The 16,069-nt window shown below is 33.3% G+C and overlaps 1 protein-coding gene across 1 annotated transcript in view; it reads left to right on the forward strand.

Moving 5' to 3' along the window:
• The window catches only part of Galnt13 (polypeptide N-acetylgalactosaminyltransferase 13), a 499,964-nt gene that overhangs the window by 276,493 nt on the left and 207,402 nt on the right, over nt 1-16,069 (forward strand). The window contains exons 4-6 of the mRNA XM_042683515.1: nt 7,589-7,755; nt 8,165-8,372; nt 11,147-11,317. Of these exons, the coding sequence (XP_042539449.1) occupies nt 7,589-7,755; nt 8,165-8,372; nt 11,147-11,317 (546 nt within the window). The remainder of the gene's footprint in view (nt 1-7,588; nt 7,756-8,164; nt 8,373-11,146; nt 11,318-16,069) is intronic.

Raw genomic sequence — 16,069 nt, forward strand, 5'->3', positions numbered from 1 at the left:
GAGGCTTCCCCTTTTGATTAGCAAGAAGAGGTTTACATTGGCAGATAGATATTCAAGAGCAAAAAAGAATCAAGATCTCTGTAGACAAATAGGATATAGCATATAACACTCTATATAAAACTACTAAATAGAAATTAAATTTAGTAAGTAAGAAGGTTTAACCTAAGACAGGCAGAAGGATCCAGAAGAACTGGATCAAGGATAGTACACGTGTTACAAGAACTGAAAAGGAAAGAACACTCTCATCTGAATGCTCAAAGCTACACTGCACCAGCAAACCAGTTCTTAAGACTGGGTGCTCTAGACTGCAGATCTATCACTGAAACTGCATTGTAGTTAGAGAGTAAAGTGGAATCTTGGTTGCAGGAACTATGGATAAAAGGGAAGAGATTAGAACCACATCAAGGGTTAGAATTCCACCTGGGGAAAGACAACACAGATAATCTTAAAGATGATCATACCTGTAGTATATAATGAAAGGCTTCACAATATAGCTATGGCATAATAATAAGATATATTCATACAACTCCTTTATAATTTAATTTGTTGTACTTATAAATCTTGAAGTTTTCCTCTAGTTTAGGTGATAACCAAGCAGGAGCTTAGAGAATTTGCACATAGGTCCTGAATTCCAGCATGGAAAGGAAGCCTAGGCTACCCAGATACAGGTATTGCTCCAGTGTGTCTAAACAGAAATCATTCCCTTACCACTGAGGGGAATTCATTTGAATAGAATCACTTGCATACTTACTTTTAATTTTTTAAATTAAATTAAATTAAGTTATTTATTATCAGTCTTTTTTAAATAAGTTTTTTATTGTGAAAATACTGTACAGAGGGAAGCCTTGGACTCAGGACTTATGCACTGTCCCTGAGTTTTTTCACTCAAGGCTCTACCACTTTGAGCACCAGTGCAACTTCCAGTTTTTTAGTGGTTAATTGGAGATTGTAGTCCCACACACTTTCCTGCCCAAGCTGGCTTTGAACTTCAATCCTCAGATCTCAGACTCCTGATTAGATAAGATTACAGGTGTGAGCCACTGGAACACAGCTTGCTTCTTATTTATTTTTATGAAGTAGTTATACAAAGGAGTTGCCATTTAATGAAACAGTTTATGAATACAAGGTATCTTACTCAATTTCACCCCTTTCAAATTTCTCACTCATCCCTCCCTATCAACCTCTTTTCTCATTCTTCTTATTTTTGTTGGACATACATTGAACTTTTTACTGTTTTTTCCCCCTCTTCTTGTCTTCATTTGTCTACCCCATTCCCCTTGACTTCACCCAACCCCATTCAAGGACCCACTTCCTAATTTTATTTTGTTGGATTTGACTTTGATTTTTAAGGAATTCCAGTATTTGGGTTCTCCTTTTAATTTACCATATTTCAGTTAATACATTTTTGTTCTACTTACTTTTAAAATGTTCCTTCTCTTGTCAATTTCTTTGCCTGTCTCTGGCTGATTGGAAAACAAAATCAATTGAAGATATGGAAGAAAATGTATAAAATTTGTATTCTATACCCCTAGTTTAGGTTATCATAATGTAGAAATATAAGTGGACAGTTGATCTTATAACTCATACAGTAGCCTTCTTTATTGTGAAATTTTCATTTATTTGATTCCATTAATTTTGTGTGTGTGTGTGACTTGCAAAAAGCTAGGTTACTAGAAAGGCAGTAGTAAATTTGATAAAACTTAACATTTTTCCACTTTTAAAGAATCTCCTAGTATATTAGATTGAACAGGTTTGTTGTGAAAACAGCACAGTAAAAAAAGATATTTAGGCTTATGGAAGTCAAGAGACTGGGGAAGTACTTGAATGATATTATGTGGGATTATAAAACAATGAGAAAGAATTTATTCCAGTTCCAGTTCCTGCTCCCTGAAGCACAGCAATCTCCTACCTGAGGTCCCTACAACATTCATTCAAACAAAAGCCAAGAAGTGAGGAAGTAATGGAATTACATTTTTACTGGTTATCTGCCAAGTATGTCTCTACTGATACTCAGAAATACAGAAAGAGAAATAAATGGATCTGATAGCAAATAACTCAAGAAAGTAAACGTGTACCTAAGTCTTAAAGGTATCTGGTATATATTATTTAATGTGTGATTTTTAAAAAATTTACATTACTCAAAGAATTATGGCATACTAACTTTCTTTTGGAAAACTTAACACATTTTATATAGAAAACAGGGATGGGAATGGGGCTTTGTGATAGAGTGTTTGCCTAGCATGCATGAAGCCCTGGGTTTGATTTCTCAATATCACATAAACAGAAAAAGCCAGAAATGGAACTGTAGCTCAACTGATAGAGTGTTAGCCTTGAGCAAAAGAAGCTCAGGGACAGTGCCCAGGCCCTAAGTTCAAGACTCATGATTAGCCAAAACAAAAAAACAAAAAAAAAAAGAAAAGTAAAAAAGGAAGAAAACAATCTGTAGAAAATCCTGCACAAATGAGTTCAGTATTTTACTTAAAACACCAAGCTGTTCAATTTTCAGGAAAAACAACTTCCCTATTGTCCAAGTTTACTTTACAGGGAGGCATTGGAACATGATTTTAAAAAAAATCTCTCTGTGGATATGAATGTTGATCAGAAAGACAAATTACATGTAATTCTGCAGTTCTCATAGCTCTTAAAAATAAGAAATATATGGAAGTCTTACAATACAAGTCTTTTAGTTTAATTGCTATTATTAATCTTATTTTATTGAAGCAGTAAAAGGTAACCACTGGCTCACTGAGCAGCAATCCAACAAGTCATGTAAACTATAGTGTTGACAGCCTTTGTCTGGAGTCCTACATAGACTGTTTCTAACTAAACCGCTGTGTAATTATGGCTCCTTTGTGATTTCACATTCTCATCTAGTCAATTTCTCTTTCTTTCATGTGGCATGTTGTGTTTAGTAGCTCATCTGAAAACATCAATATGCTTTGAAAGGGATAAAATCAAATTGTAACAGTTTCTGTTCCTTATAGCCAAGGGGAAAGATGGTAAATAAGTGTAGTGTCTCTCAGCATTTCACATTACAGACGTTGGAAGCATGATTTCTACTTTCATATTCTCACGAAAGATCAGCTGGATTTTTTTTCATGTATTTAAAAATCCACAGTCAGGAGACCAAACATTGGAATATTAGTGCACTTCTACATCACAGGAAAGACAGTAAATGAAGAGAAACCTTTCTGATTCCTCAGGACTTTACAGGAAATGACATCTAATTTACAAGAAATAGCATCTCATACCCAGGCCTTAGGCCTGGTAAACAACCTGACCCTGGAAAGTGGCCTTCTATGGTCACTTTAATGAAATTTCAAACAAATGGTCATTCCTTTATTCCATATGAAGATTAAGAGTTGAATATCAGATTAAGGCACTGCTTTTTCTCTTAGAAATAAGATAGAAAATAAGTTAATTTTTTCTAGCCAACATGATTTAAGTTTTGATATAATATACAAGAGAGTACAAGGGAAAAATTCACTATCATTGGAGAATATGTTGTTTTATTTTTGTTACTTTATTATTTGTAATAAGTGTATGAAACATTAACTAGCTATATATCTTGAACTTGTTTCTTTATAAAGAAGGCTTTAGTTAATGAACTTGGAAATTGTAAGTTTCACTGTGCTGTGTAAACCAAGCATTGTTTATGATATATTTGGATAAAACTTTGGAGATTATCCATTTTAATCTTATTATATAAAAATAAAGATATTAAATATATGTATTAGGAAGACGAGACTGTAATCTGATTCCCATCTATTTAAGTATGGACCAAAATTTCCCCATATTTCTTTCTAGTTTTGTTTGCTTTGAAATATTTATGAAAAAAAATTGGTGAATCTGCTTAGATAGTAAAGGCAATTAGACAGTAATTCTAAGTACTGTTTCTTGGGTGAACAAAAATATATTTTAGTTATCTATCCTAAAATGTATGTTTTTATTTTGTGTGTTTGAAATGAGAAACAAAATATAGAAAGTGCTTACAGTCACTGTGTTCTGGTTTTCAGTGGTTAGCTAGGCAATATTCCTATGTGCATACATGTTGTCTTAACTGCTTATTTAGTTGCCTCTCCAAATTACTCCCCTTCCACCAACCATGTTAAGTTTAATTGCTATTCAATAGAACTTTACAAAGATTACATTATCATATAGTAGTAGAACAATAAGTTGCCTAAAACGAAAGATAGAGACTAGCAGCAGAGATGAAATATAATTTTTTTGGAGAAGCAACTAGAATTCTACATTTTTTTGCTAATTGTCAACCAGGCAATTTATATAGGTTTGCTTCTTTTGTCAGTCAGACTCTGGAGGTGCTGCTATCTCCAAGGATCTCATAAGAAATGCATCACATTCAGTGCATCATGGAGCAGTAGACCCAGAAGCTCATTTTAACAAGATCCCTGTATAATTCACTTCACCTGAATGTCTGAGAAGAATTATTTGTGAAATTCATAAGTTTGTAGTACCAAAGGCAATGCCCACAGATGAAACTTGTACCTGTTGTTAGTAAGTTGTGAGCTAAATGTTTTCCTCCCATATTTTGTGCAATGCAAGTTAGAACTGGTGATGGACTTTCAGAACAAGTGGAAGAAACTATGAAAGAAGAGGAGCTTGATGTGGCATGCATAAACATGACAATAGTTATAGAATCCATGCCTATACCAATTTAGTTGCTTGTAGTTTCAAGAAAGCATTGGGTTTTAGTTCATCCAAGAACATTATTTTTCTCTTTCTGCACACAGATTCACAGTGTATGTCAGTATACGTAACTGATGGAATACAGAAAGTAGCATCAGCTCAGTGTATCACAACCCATCATAAAATTTGGAAATCCTAACTTCTTGTTAGTATGTATCTATACATTTTTGATAACTAGAGAAGCTTACATAGAAGTTGTAATATAGGAAGTGTTTAATATACATAGGCCAACTATAGTGCCCAAAGCCTTTTCTGACAAAAGACTTTTTGTCCAACTTTACTGAGGTGTTACAACTAGATTCTTTGACACCCACAAACATTATGTAATGATTAACATAATGAAGTTCATTTATAAAAATGTAGCTCTTCATACTATTATGATGTTTTTGTGGTGAAAAAGTTTAAAGGTCATTTTATAGCACACTGTAAATATACCATGCATTAATATTAGCTATATTAATTGTAATATACCTCAGATCACTACATGTTATTCCTAATATGGAGCTGACAGTGTGTTTTCTTTGATGAATGGCTGGTTATATAGAAAGAAGAATTAATATACATACTAGTCACCTTTAATTTTATTTTACATTAAAAAATAACTGGAAGTTTTTCATGACCATCATAGCTGCATTAATTGTAAATTAGTTCATTATAATTTTGTCATATAAAATCCACAAAATATTCATATTTGTCAGCGCATTTTTTAACTACAAAAATAAAACTTAATGAAAATAGTTCAATCTGTAGGATCTAAATATATGCTTTAACTTTATATCTTTTTCTAGCACTGGATTTGGACTAAGGGTCTTATGCTTCCCAGAAAGCACTCTACCATATAAACCATGCTCTGAATCCTTTTAGATTTTTAGCTGATGTTTTTAGACCTTAGTCCTCCAGTCTACACCTCCTTTATACTTGAGATTACAACTGTATTCCACACTACTGTAGTTGGTTGAGTTATAGTCTCAGTAACATTTTGTTTAGGCTGGTCATAAAATGTGATCTTCCTGATTTCTACCTGGTTATAAGTTTGAATCACTGTACTTCATTTTAGTTTAGCATTTTAAATAATGTATCTTATTCCACATTTCTAAAGGAAATTCCCTTTATTTAATGGTGTTGGATACTCTATTTACTGTAAGCTTTGGGTTAAGCCTATGCTTTGGACTGCTAAACTCCCTTCATTCTGTTTTCTTAAATTTGCTTCTTAATAGTTGAAGATGATTATCATTGTCATCGCTTGAGCATGGCATCTGGAAAGAGGGGATTCTTTTAAATTTTTTGATGAGGCAGAGGAGGTGGTTTGTAAAAAGTGGTGGGTAGAACACTTCTCATTTACAAAGATGGCTTTTGCGGCTCATTTAATGATGAACTGCCTGGAGATATAACTGACAAAATGATGAAACAAAAAAAAAAAAATCATTTGAATCGTGCCATCAGAATGGAAAGAGATAGCTAGAAACTCAATTGCTTTTCCTACCCCTACATTTTTATTTCCTTGCATGCATTGTATCTTTTCTGTTGTAAACCTTACTGAATATTTTTCAAGCAAATTCAAGAAAAATTACTATAACTGAGCTATTTATACATTTTTATCTGACTATATTACAGAAGACTTCACTAAGTAGTTTATATTTTACTTTGTTTTCAAAAAGATGATTAAGATCTCAACAGGCATACCGCAGTTTTATCATAATGTCTTAGTTCCACATTGGATTTTTTTCTAGTCCTGGTGTAAAAAATAATTTTAACAACATTTCATTGTGTAATATGTTAAGCCTTCCTATATTGCAGGAGTTATTGGCTTCATTTTGTTTTATGGAACCTTTTAATTTTCCAACTCTTTAGAAAAGTTAACATTAAAATAGTTTAAGGTGAATGAACTTCTTTTTCTGCTACAGATGCCTTTTGGCATTTTTTTAGTCTATAATCATGATTAGTTAAAATTACAAAACACAAATGTCAAACTGTTACAAGAAAGCTTCATATTAAATTTCAGATATCCACCTAGAACTTCACATGTTTTATTTATTTATACAAGTCTATCTTTTTGGATTGATTGATGAAAAGGCAAAAATCTGGACTGTTCAGATGAAACAAAATTAAAATCTTTTCTCAAAACATTGTGTTCTAAGATGAGTGACAATTATGGTGCAGTTCATAACAGCTCTGTGAACTCCTAAGGCCAACAACAATATGGAATTTTAGGCTCCAAGCTGAATGTAGTAAATTACATCTTTATTTTCACAAACTTTTAGATATTTTCTGCATACATAGAAGTTTGAGCTGTGTTTATTGATCTCCAGGAATATATATATTAGGGTCAGGCTCTTAACCTTTCCTTGAAAGCAGGTATGGCTTAAAGGATTCTCTAATAGAATAAAAGTCACACATGATTAGATTTCAGAAGAGAAAAATAATCTTAAGTTTTATATACCTCAAGCATCAAACCCCTGTAAAACCCATGATGATTTATGCTCATAACTTTTTGAGTTCTATAGATTTTTTTCTAAACTAAGAATAAAATTTGTATCAATTAATTACATTCAACTTTTCATGTTGTACTTGGTCTTTATTTTGTCCAACTCATATTGAATATAAGCTGTCTTACATTTTTCTTAAGCTCACGTAAATCATGCTGCTTTGTTCCCTGCAGGAGCTAAAATAAAATATTAGTAATTATGCATATTTAATTTTCAAAAGGCCAAGTGAGTACTTGCAGTGCTTATTGAGAGGAAAATTATTTCACATAATCATAAAACATCTCTTGGATAAGGGGCTTTCAAGTTTGAAGTTGTGTTATTATGAATATTTTTACTTGTGATGTTGAGAGAGAAAAAATAGTTTATTAACATTCCTCTGCTTTCTTCTTCTCCAGATGCAAGACAAAAGTCTACCCAGATGAACTTCCAAACACAAGTGTAGTCATTGTGTTTCACAATGAAGCTTGGAGCACTCTCCTGAGAACCGTGTACAGCGTCATAAATCGCTCCCCACATTCCCTGCTCTCTGAGGTCATCTTGGTCGATGATGCAAGTGAAAGAGGTATCAATTTTTTTTGGTGTTGTTTCTTATTAGAAAATTTTCTGTTATTCAAAGATGTAACAACACAATAACCTGTAATTTGCTTTATAACCACTCAATCACTTACCAAAGTTTGATTAATACACTATGTCATTGCTAATCAAGGAAGAATTAACTAATTTTTTATTCATATTCCTATCTCTAGGAATCACCCAAAATGCACTGCAAAGTGTGACACTCCCTCTGCCTTTAATTGACCTTTGTATGACTGGACACGTGACATTTATTCATTAAAATCTCTGTTAGATATGATGCAAAACTGTGTGTTAAGAGTTGCCATCACTTCTGCTGAGTTTCCCTCTCAGAAATACCTCTATTCTGTCTTAAAGCAGTTCCAAAGTTTTCTGATGGATTCCTATTTATGTTACAGATTTTCTCAAACTGACATTGGAGAATTACGTGAAAAATTTAGAAGTGCCAGTAAAAATCATCAGGATGGAAGAGCGCTCTGGGTTAATACGTGCACGTCTTCGAGGAGCAGCTGCTTCCAAAGGGCAGGTCATCACTTTTCTGGATGCTCACTGTGAGTGTACACTAGGTTGGCTGGAGCCCTTGCTGGCAAGAATAAAGGAAGACAGGTAAGGATTCATGTGTTAAGTCTGCATGGGTTAGCTTCAGCTACTTGTCAGAATTTCTTGGCCACGCTGTTATTTTCATAAGTTTATTTCATATAATTTCATCCAAAAAGCAGAGATAGTCCCTTTATTTTACCTAAAACAATAAGAATACGTGTATTTTTATTGAGCGTGGGTATTTCACCAAGAAATAATCAAAACATTCAAACACAAGTATTTTGAATATTTATTTTTAGGTGAAGGAAATCAGTCCCACCTGAAATAGTACAATATAAGCACATTTTCAAAGTACCTTTATGTATCCTCACAAAACTCTGTGAGGTAGGCATGGTAGATGATCTTACCTGTACCTAACAAGAGGGAAGATTACAGCTGATACCTCAATTTCCCAGTATTGAGTGTTCAGAAAAATAACAAAAACAGAAATCATTTTTTCATATTTTTCACAGTATTCCCTTCACTGCATCAGTGAACTCAGTCTGAGTCTAGTTCAGATTCACATTGAAGATCCTAAAAATATACATGCACACACATCACTGAAATAAAATTGTAATTAAATATGGAAGCAGACAATACAACATTAAGGTTAAGTATTGAAACAACATTGCCACTTTCTACACTTAAGGTATGAAATTGGAAACTTGAGCAACGTTTTGTAGAAATTAAGAACCTCCAGCCATACCTGCAGTTCTTTCTAATGAGGGTTCTAAGAGGTACAAGCTTCTGTGCAGAAATCCATAAACACTGATGATGAATGAATGTAATTTCTCAGCACCTAATGAAGATAACTGACTCTGCACACTTTCAGATGTGACTATGAAGTATTACAGAACACCTTCTTGGCATAGTCTTTTCATGTGCAATAGAAGATTCTCCCTTACATTTTTAATTATACACCCACCTAGGAGAGTGGGTGCTTAGTCTGAGCTTGCTCCAGCACATCCCATAACTGGAGAGCTTTCGGTATTTGCCAGGAAGATGGATGGAAGCTATCAGCAAAATGAACCACAGTTGTTCAAGGAGCAGTGGGAACCTTTTTGTTAACTAAGTGTAGTACACAGCTAATAACATTGTGTGTATTGTATAGTACCCACAGGAGAGTTAGACTGGCAAAGCAAAGTGAATATCTTGAATTTCTGTTTACTTTTGAACATTATTCTCGCTTTTAAAAGATGTTTTATTTTTATCTTAGGAAGGTTTTAGTGTACTCTTTTATTTTAGTCATGTGTAAGCTATTTACTTTTATTGTAACAATGCATTGCATTACTTTTGAATATAATAAATCCTAAACTTTTGTCTGATTATGCATTCTAACATCACCATAACTAGATAATAAAGTCTGCTTAACAGATTCTTTTTTTTGGGGCGGGGGAGGGGTTCCGGTCGTAGGGCCTGAACTCTGGGCCTGGGAGCTATTCTTCAGCTCTTCAGCTCAAGGCTAGCGCTCTACCACTTGAGCCACAGTGCCACTTCTGGCTTTTTTTCTTTTTGGTTATGTGGTGCTGAGGAATCGAACTGAGGGCCTCATGCATGCAAGGCAAGTGCTCTACCACTGAGCCACCTTCTTATTATTAGATTCTTATTATTAGAACTAACTTCTCTACACAAGTTTACTTATTAAATTCAATAAAAAAAGAGATGATTTTGCTGGGTCCAGAGTCACCAGGAAGCTTGTCCAGGCTATGAGCTTTGGATGGACTTTGGAGAATTTAGGACTTTCGCCACTTTTATAGAACATAAGATTCACTTGATTATGAATTGTCATAATACTACTGTTACAAAACAAAAGTAATGCACATCATTTTTTTGTTTTGGAAGCTTCCTTGTGTATCTACCTTCTGCTAAATATGAAAACCAGGTTTAGTACAGAATTAGCTAGAGACAATGTAATCTTGAATAGACCTGAACACTTACTTGCAGATATGATGGAAAGTTGCTATCAAAATGAAATAGCTCAACTGAGAGTAGAGGAAGAGTGAGAGAAAGCACAGTGTAGATTAAAGGAGAGCTAATCCTATCTTTAAGTGACATTTTTTGCCCTATAAAAGCTACAATCAAGAACATTAAACTTCCTGACTTTCTTCCAATTTGGGAAAAGTAAACTAAAACATGACAAACTAAATTCAGCCTATCTTTCCCATCTTAAAATATTTTCTATAAGCTCTTGACTCTAGATCAGAACACCCAGAAAGTGTAATGATTATGTTCTTCATAGAAAACATTTACTTATACCAATAACTCATGATTTTAATGTTGCTCCTTGTTTGTTTTTTCTAAGAGGTGTTTAATCCATAAAGGTTTTCTCTGAACTCTCTCTCTTTAAACTCACTTACCCTATTTGATATGCAAGCCACCAGGTCTAATTTTCTATCTTCCATTCTTGCTTCCCTGCATGCTATTGCTTTTCATTGTTTCATTGCTGAAATGATGCATAATCTCAAAGCAGTGCTACTAATCATGCCTTGGGTGAAAATTTTAGGAAAAATAAACCATGATCATATTGCTGAGTTCATACTTAGAATGCATTTACAAATCAGCTTGAAAGTCAATTAGTGTATTTGATAAAGTTTCACATGATAGCATTAATATAGACTAGAAAGGAGCTATCGTCAGAGGAAATAATTCCTTAGGATAAAAAGGAAAGACAAAATTAAAGGTATATGTATACATCATAAAATTGTGAACTTCTATTATAATAGCTATAATCAATTTTGAAGAAGCTAATGTGTCATTTAAATAATCATTTCTATGCAAAATGGTTTTATTTTTTTCTGCAGGAAAACAGTTGTGTGCCCTATTATTGATGTGATTAGTGATGATACCTTTGAATATATGGCTGGGTCAGACATGACTTATGGAGGTTTTAACTGGAAACTGAATTTCCGGTGGTATCCGGTTCCACAAAGAGAAATGGACAGGAGGAAAGGAGACAGAACATTACCTGTCAGGTATGTAGATCATATCTTGTAAGGAATAGCATGAATAGTCCCATGATAACAAAGGTATATTCGTTTTCATTTTAAATTATTTTAAAGTTACTTTTTATTCATATACAAAATATATATTATTTCTCTTTCCATGATAATACAAGAATCAATGGTAATACGAAATCTGGTTTAAATTAGTGCATGAAAACCTAAGCACTGGGAGAGATAGCAAATATAGTAGAAGCTTTATGCATCCAAAAACTCATGAATGCTAGGCAATTGCTCTACCATGCGAACTAAGCAAGAGCCTTTGAAACTACATGCATTCACATATTTTAAGTATATATTTCAAATTTTTTGTGTGACAGAAAGTTGGTTACATTGACACTTTGATTAAATATACATAGTACCTTAAAGTACGTTCTACTACCAGTATTTTCAAAATATATATAACCAAAAAAGTTTTGATAGATCTTGTAAATTTATTTCCCTTCTCTAACAATTAACTTCTTAGGCATAATATCTCATGTTGAAAGATTTAGCATATTAACAATTATCAACAATTTAAGTTGTTTTAAACAAATAATTTTTAATAGCTGTTAGTAAACCATGTCTTAATCTTAATACAAAAGAACCTACAAATCTTCCGTTTTCTGAAAGCACTACTAATTTCAATAACATAGAAATATTCTTTTCCTACTCCAACACAGATTTGTAGACCTTTTTTCTGAAACTACAAGTTGACTTCCAAAATACTCTTTTGGAAAATGTTAACCAATTTATCTATAAAAGTAAATTGAGCCAATCATATTGTGTTGAAAAGGTGGAGATATATTCTACCATCATGAAACAAGATACCTAAACCAATAATCTAAACAAAAATGTCTGCTGACCTACTGGGAAAGTGACTTCTCATTCTCAACATCTCAACAATATAATGAGTTAATAAAACTAAGAAGTATCTGCTAGTGAAAGAGACCAGGACTGTTTATTTTTGAACAATTATATGTTAGAGGTTGTTAACCTCTTAAGAGAATATTTCTACATCAAAAAGAAAAAGAAAATAGCTTCTAATGTTTGCATGGTGTTCTACAAAGTATATCAATATTTAAAGAGCAGCTTAGTCATTTTTGAAATCTGCATAAACTTCACCTTCACCAAGTCTTTTTAATTCTGGCCTTTAACATCTAGAAAAAATGTAGTGGCTTCTGATACTATCTCGTATTAGAAATTCTCTTACTCCAGAAACAGGCATCAATTTCTTGTTAGCTGATTTTTAAGCTTCAGATCCCATGGAAGAATTACCAAAACGTTTTGCAAATATACTTAAATAGAAATAACTATTTATTCACTTGGAAATGAAGTTTAGAGGACTCCGTGCTTGTATTCATTAAACATACATTTGCAAAAACTTCTTACTTAATTTGATTTTCTCAGAGCCTCAAAAGTTAGAAATTTGGCGAATATTCATAGACAGAAATTACTGATGTTATTCATTCTGAAAACAAATAATTACATGTTAGTCAACCATTATTATCTCTTCTTAACTAAAACAAAAGATATGTCATTAAGTTTTAGAATTCTTACTATAGTTTTTGTGGATTTGTTGGAATTAGATAAGATCTATGCAAGTCTCAGGTTATTGTATTTGTCTCAGTGACTGCATATCAAATCATTTTCTGAAACACCAGGGAGCTGGTGCAAGAGGAAGAAGAAACCCTCCTCTGCAGAAGTTTCTAGACTATTTTATGGCAAAAGGTTAATTAAATTCACTAGCTCTGTTTTAATAGCTTAGAGGTAATTTTCATCAACCTGGCTATAATGTGAACTTTCGTTGTATTTTGTAATCTGTTACTTGAAGATGTGATCATTTTTCTCACATTCCTACAAACAAATAAATCATTCAGTGTGTTGAAGACCGATTTTCCTCCCTGTCCAATTAACAGCCTTCTGAACAGAGAAAGTGATTAAAAGAGTTGAAATTTTAGTTCTTGTAATACAATGCTTCACTTAAAAATATCACTTATAGCCAGGCACTGTTGACTCATCCCTGTAACTATAGCTACTCAGGAGACTGAGATCTGAGGATCATGATTCAAAGCCAGCCCAGGCAAGAAAGTCAGTGACACTCTTACTTCCAATTAACCACCAGAAAGCTAGAAATGGCACTGTGGCCAAAGTGGTTTAGTGCTAGCCTTGAGCTAGAGAGCTCAGGAACAATGTCCAGGCCCTGATTTCAAGTCCCATGACTGACAAAAATACATATAAAATATATATATATATATATATATATATAGGAAAGCTTATAATGGGTTTACTTTTCTCTTGCCATATGTATTTTTTATAATGCATAGGGTATGTGTGAGAGAGTTTTGGAAGCTATGATTACAACTAATAGTATCCTAAGCCTGAAAGTCCAGTTCTCTTTAAATCAGTAAAGTTTCTTTACACTTTAAAGTCAAGTAATATGCCTATTTAAGAATGTTTCAGCTGTGTATGCAAGAATAATAGAGTCATCCAGAACTTAGATTTAGAAATTTATTTGCCATATTTGCTCTTGATGCTTGTTATCTGGTTTATTCATTGTTTCTTACTTTCTAAAAGTTACTAATTATTTTTTCTTTTATGAGGTGTGTGTGTGTGTGTGTGTGTATGTGTCTGTGTGTGTGTGTGTGTGTGTGTGTGTGTGTGTGGTATTGGGGGCTGGAACTCAAGCCCTGGGCATTGTCCCTTAGGTTTTTCAGTGGAGGCTGGTTCTCTACCACTTAGTTGGCCCATACCTCCTCCTCTGGCTGTTTGGTGGTTAAACAGAAATCAACTCTTATGAACTTTTCTGCCCATGCTTTGAACCTTGATCCTCAGATCCCAGGCACCTAGGTTATCTAGGTTTATTCAGCATGCGATGCTAACACCGAGCCTTGAAGTATTTTAAATGAAAATCTGTTTATAGTTATTAAAAAGTAAAAAAAAATCATGGTGTTTTACCAACTTTAGAAATGGGATGTTTGAAATATATATATATATGCATATATATATACACATACGTGTATATATATATTTAGAGAACTGAATAGTTAGATATCTTGCAACAATGTCTCCACACTTCTACTGGGCCTTGTCAAGAAGAATTGTGTAGAAACTACCAACACAAGTGTAACATGGAAGCCTGGCCTCTTCCTTTTTACTAACATAATTGCCTCTGGTGCTGAGCTTGAGGGATATTCTCATTTATTACCCTTTCACACCTGAAGAAGTATTTTTTTAGAAACTGTATCTCAAGCAAATCCAGAGAAACACATTTATTATGATCAATCAACTCCATGTAATAAGCCCTTATCTGATTATAGTCTTTTAAATATGCTACCCTTAATTTAGAGGAGACTATCTGGAAAAGCTGCATATGAACATGTGTGTGTGTGTGTGTGTGTGTGTGTGTATGTGTGTGTGTATGTGTGTGTTAGCTCATAGAATATGCATATAGCAGCAAAGTTACATGTTAATGAATATAATCTTCCACATCTTTAAATTTACTTAGGGATGGATTATGCATTTTTTCCTAACACACACACACACACACACACACACACACACACATACATATGAAGAAAGGTGAGTTTGGCTTAGAGATTGAAATAAGTAGTATTTCAGTTACATGTGTACATTCAGCTGGTTGCTATGTTAGGTCATTCACATTTTTAAAAAGTTTAGGCGGAGGCTACAATGATTGATAAGAAATGTACTCACTATCTTGCCCATGTAATTGTAATCCCTCTGTACAGTATTTTCACAATAAAAAAAATTTTAAAAAAATGTTTGGCGCTTGCATTAGTGGCTACATTAGGACCAAAGGTTGTATTGTAACTTTCCGGAGGATGGATGTACCAGAGTTAGCTATATTAGTAATGCAGCTAGATATTCTTTTGGAAAAAGGGAGTCTGATTTACATCTTATTGATGACATTACTTTCTTAATTATTTCCTCAATAATTAATTATAAAGATATCTATTTCCACTATAATTTCTCCCAGAAGACATTAGATTTTTCTATTAGAAACATGTTGGTATCTTGTATATACACTTCTAATTTGGAAAGGGAAGGGCAAAAACAAAATGCTTAAATAGGGATACAAGTTGACCCACTGTAACAACAAGATGCACAAGACACTATGTTAAAAAACGAACTTTACAATTTTAGGTGGTGGGGGGAGGTAATTGTGGAGGTTGGAGGGAAGGGATGGTAGGGGAAAAAGGAGGAGGTAACAATGCTTGATAGGAAATGTACTCATTACCTTGATCATGTAAATGTACAGTATTTTTACAATAAAAAAGTATATAAATAGAAACCTTCTGGTAATTTTTCACATCTGTTAAACTATTTTACTTTCTACTTCTTACCTTAAGGATGCCTACATTTAATCATTATTAACCTTTTAATATAATTTCTTACATTCTGACTTGTATCCCATATTAAATGAATTCCCTAAGTGAAATAAAAGCATTTCTGATTTTCTTGTAATCCTTACCAGCATAATGAATTAAACATAGATTTAATTATTAGCTTTTATTCCTGATGCTTTTTACTTACTTATAGGTCCCTTTTGATTAACATTTGTGTGATCTCATATGTTAACATTTTACTAATTATAATTAGGATTTTGCAAAGAATATGAAAAAAATAAAATAACATGGATAATGGTTTCTTGGAATAAGCAGCTGCTTCATGTCATGAAAAGCTCCCAGTGTTCACATGTACTGTGTCATGTTTCATTCTAGT

This window comes from Dipodomys spectabilis, unplaced genomic scaffold (assembly GCF_019054845.1).
Source record: "Dipodomys spectabilis isolate Male_0828 unplaced genomic scaffold, ASM1905484v1 ptg000081l, whole genome shotgun sequence".
In the NCBI taxonomy this organism is placed as follows: Eukaryota; Metazoa; Chordata; class Mammalia; order Rodentia; family Heteromyidae; genus Dipodomys; species Dipodomys spectabilis.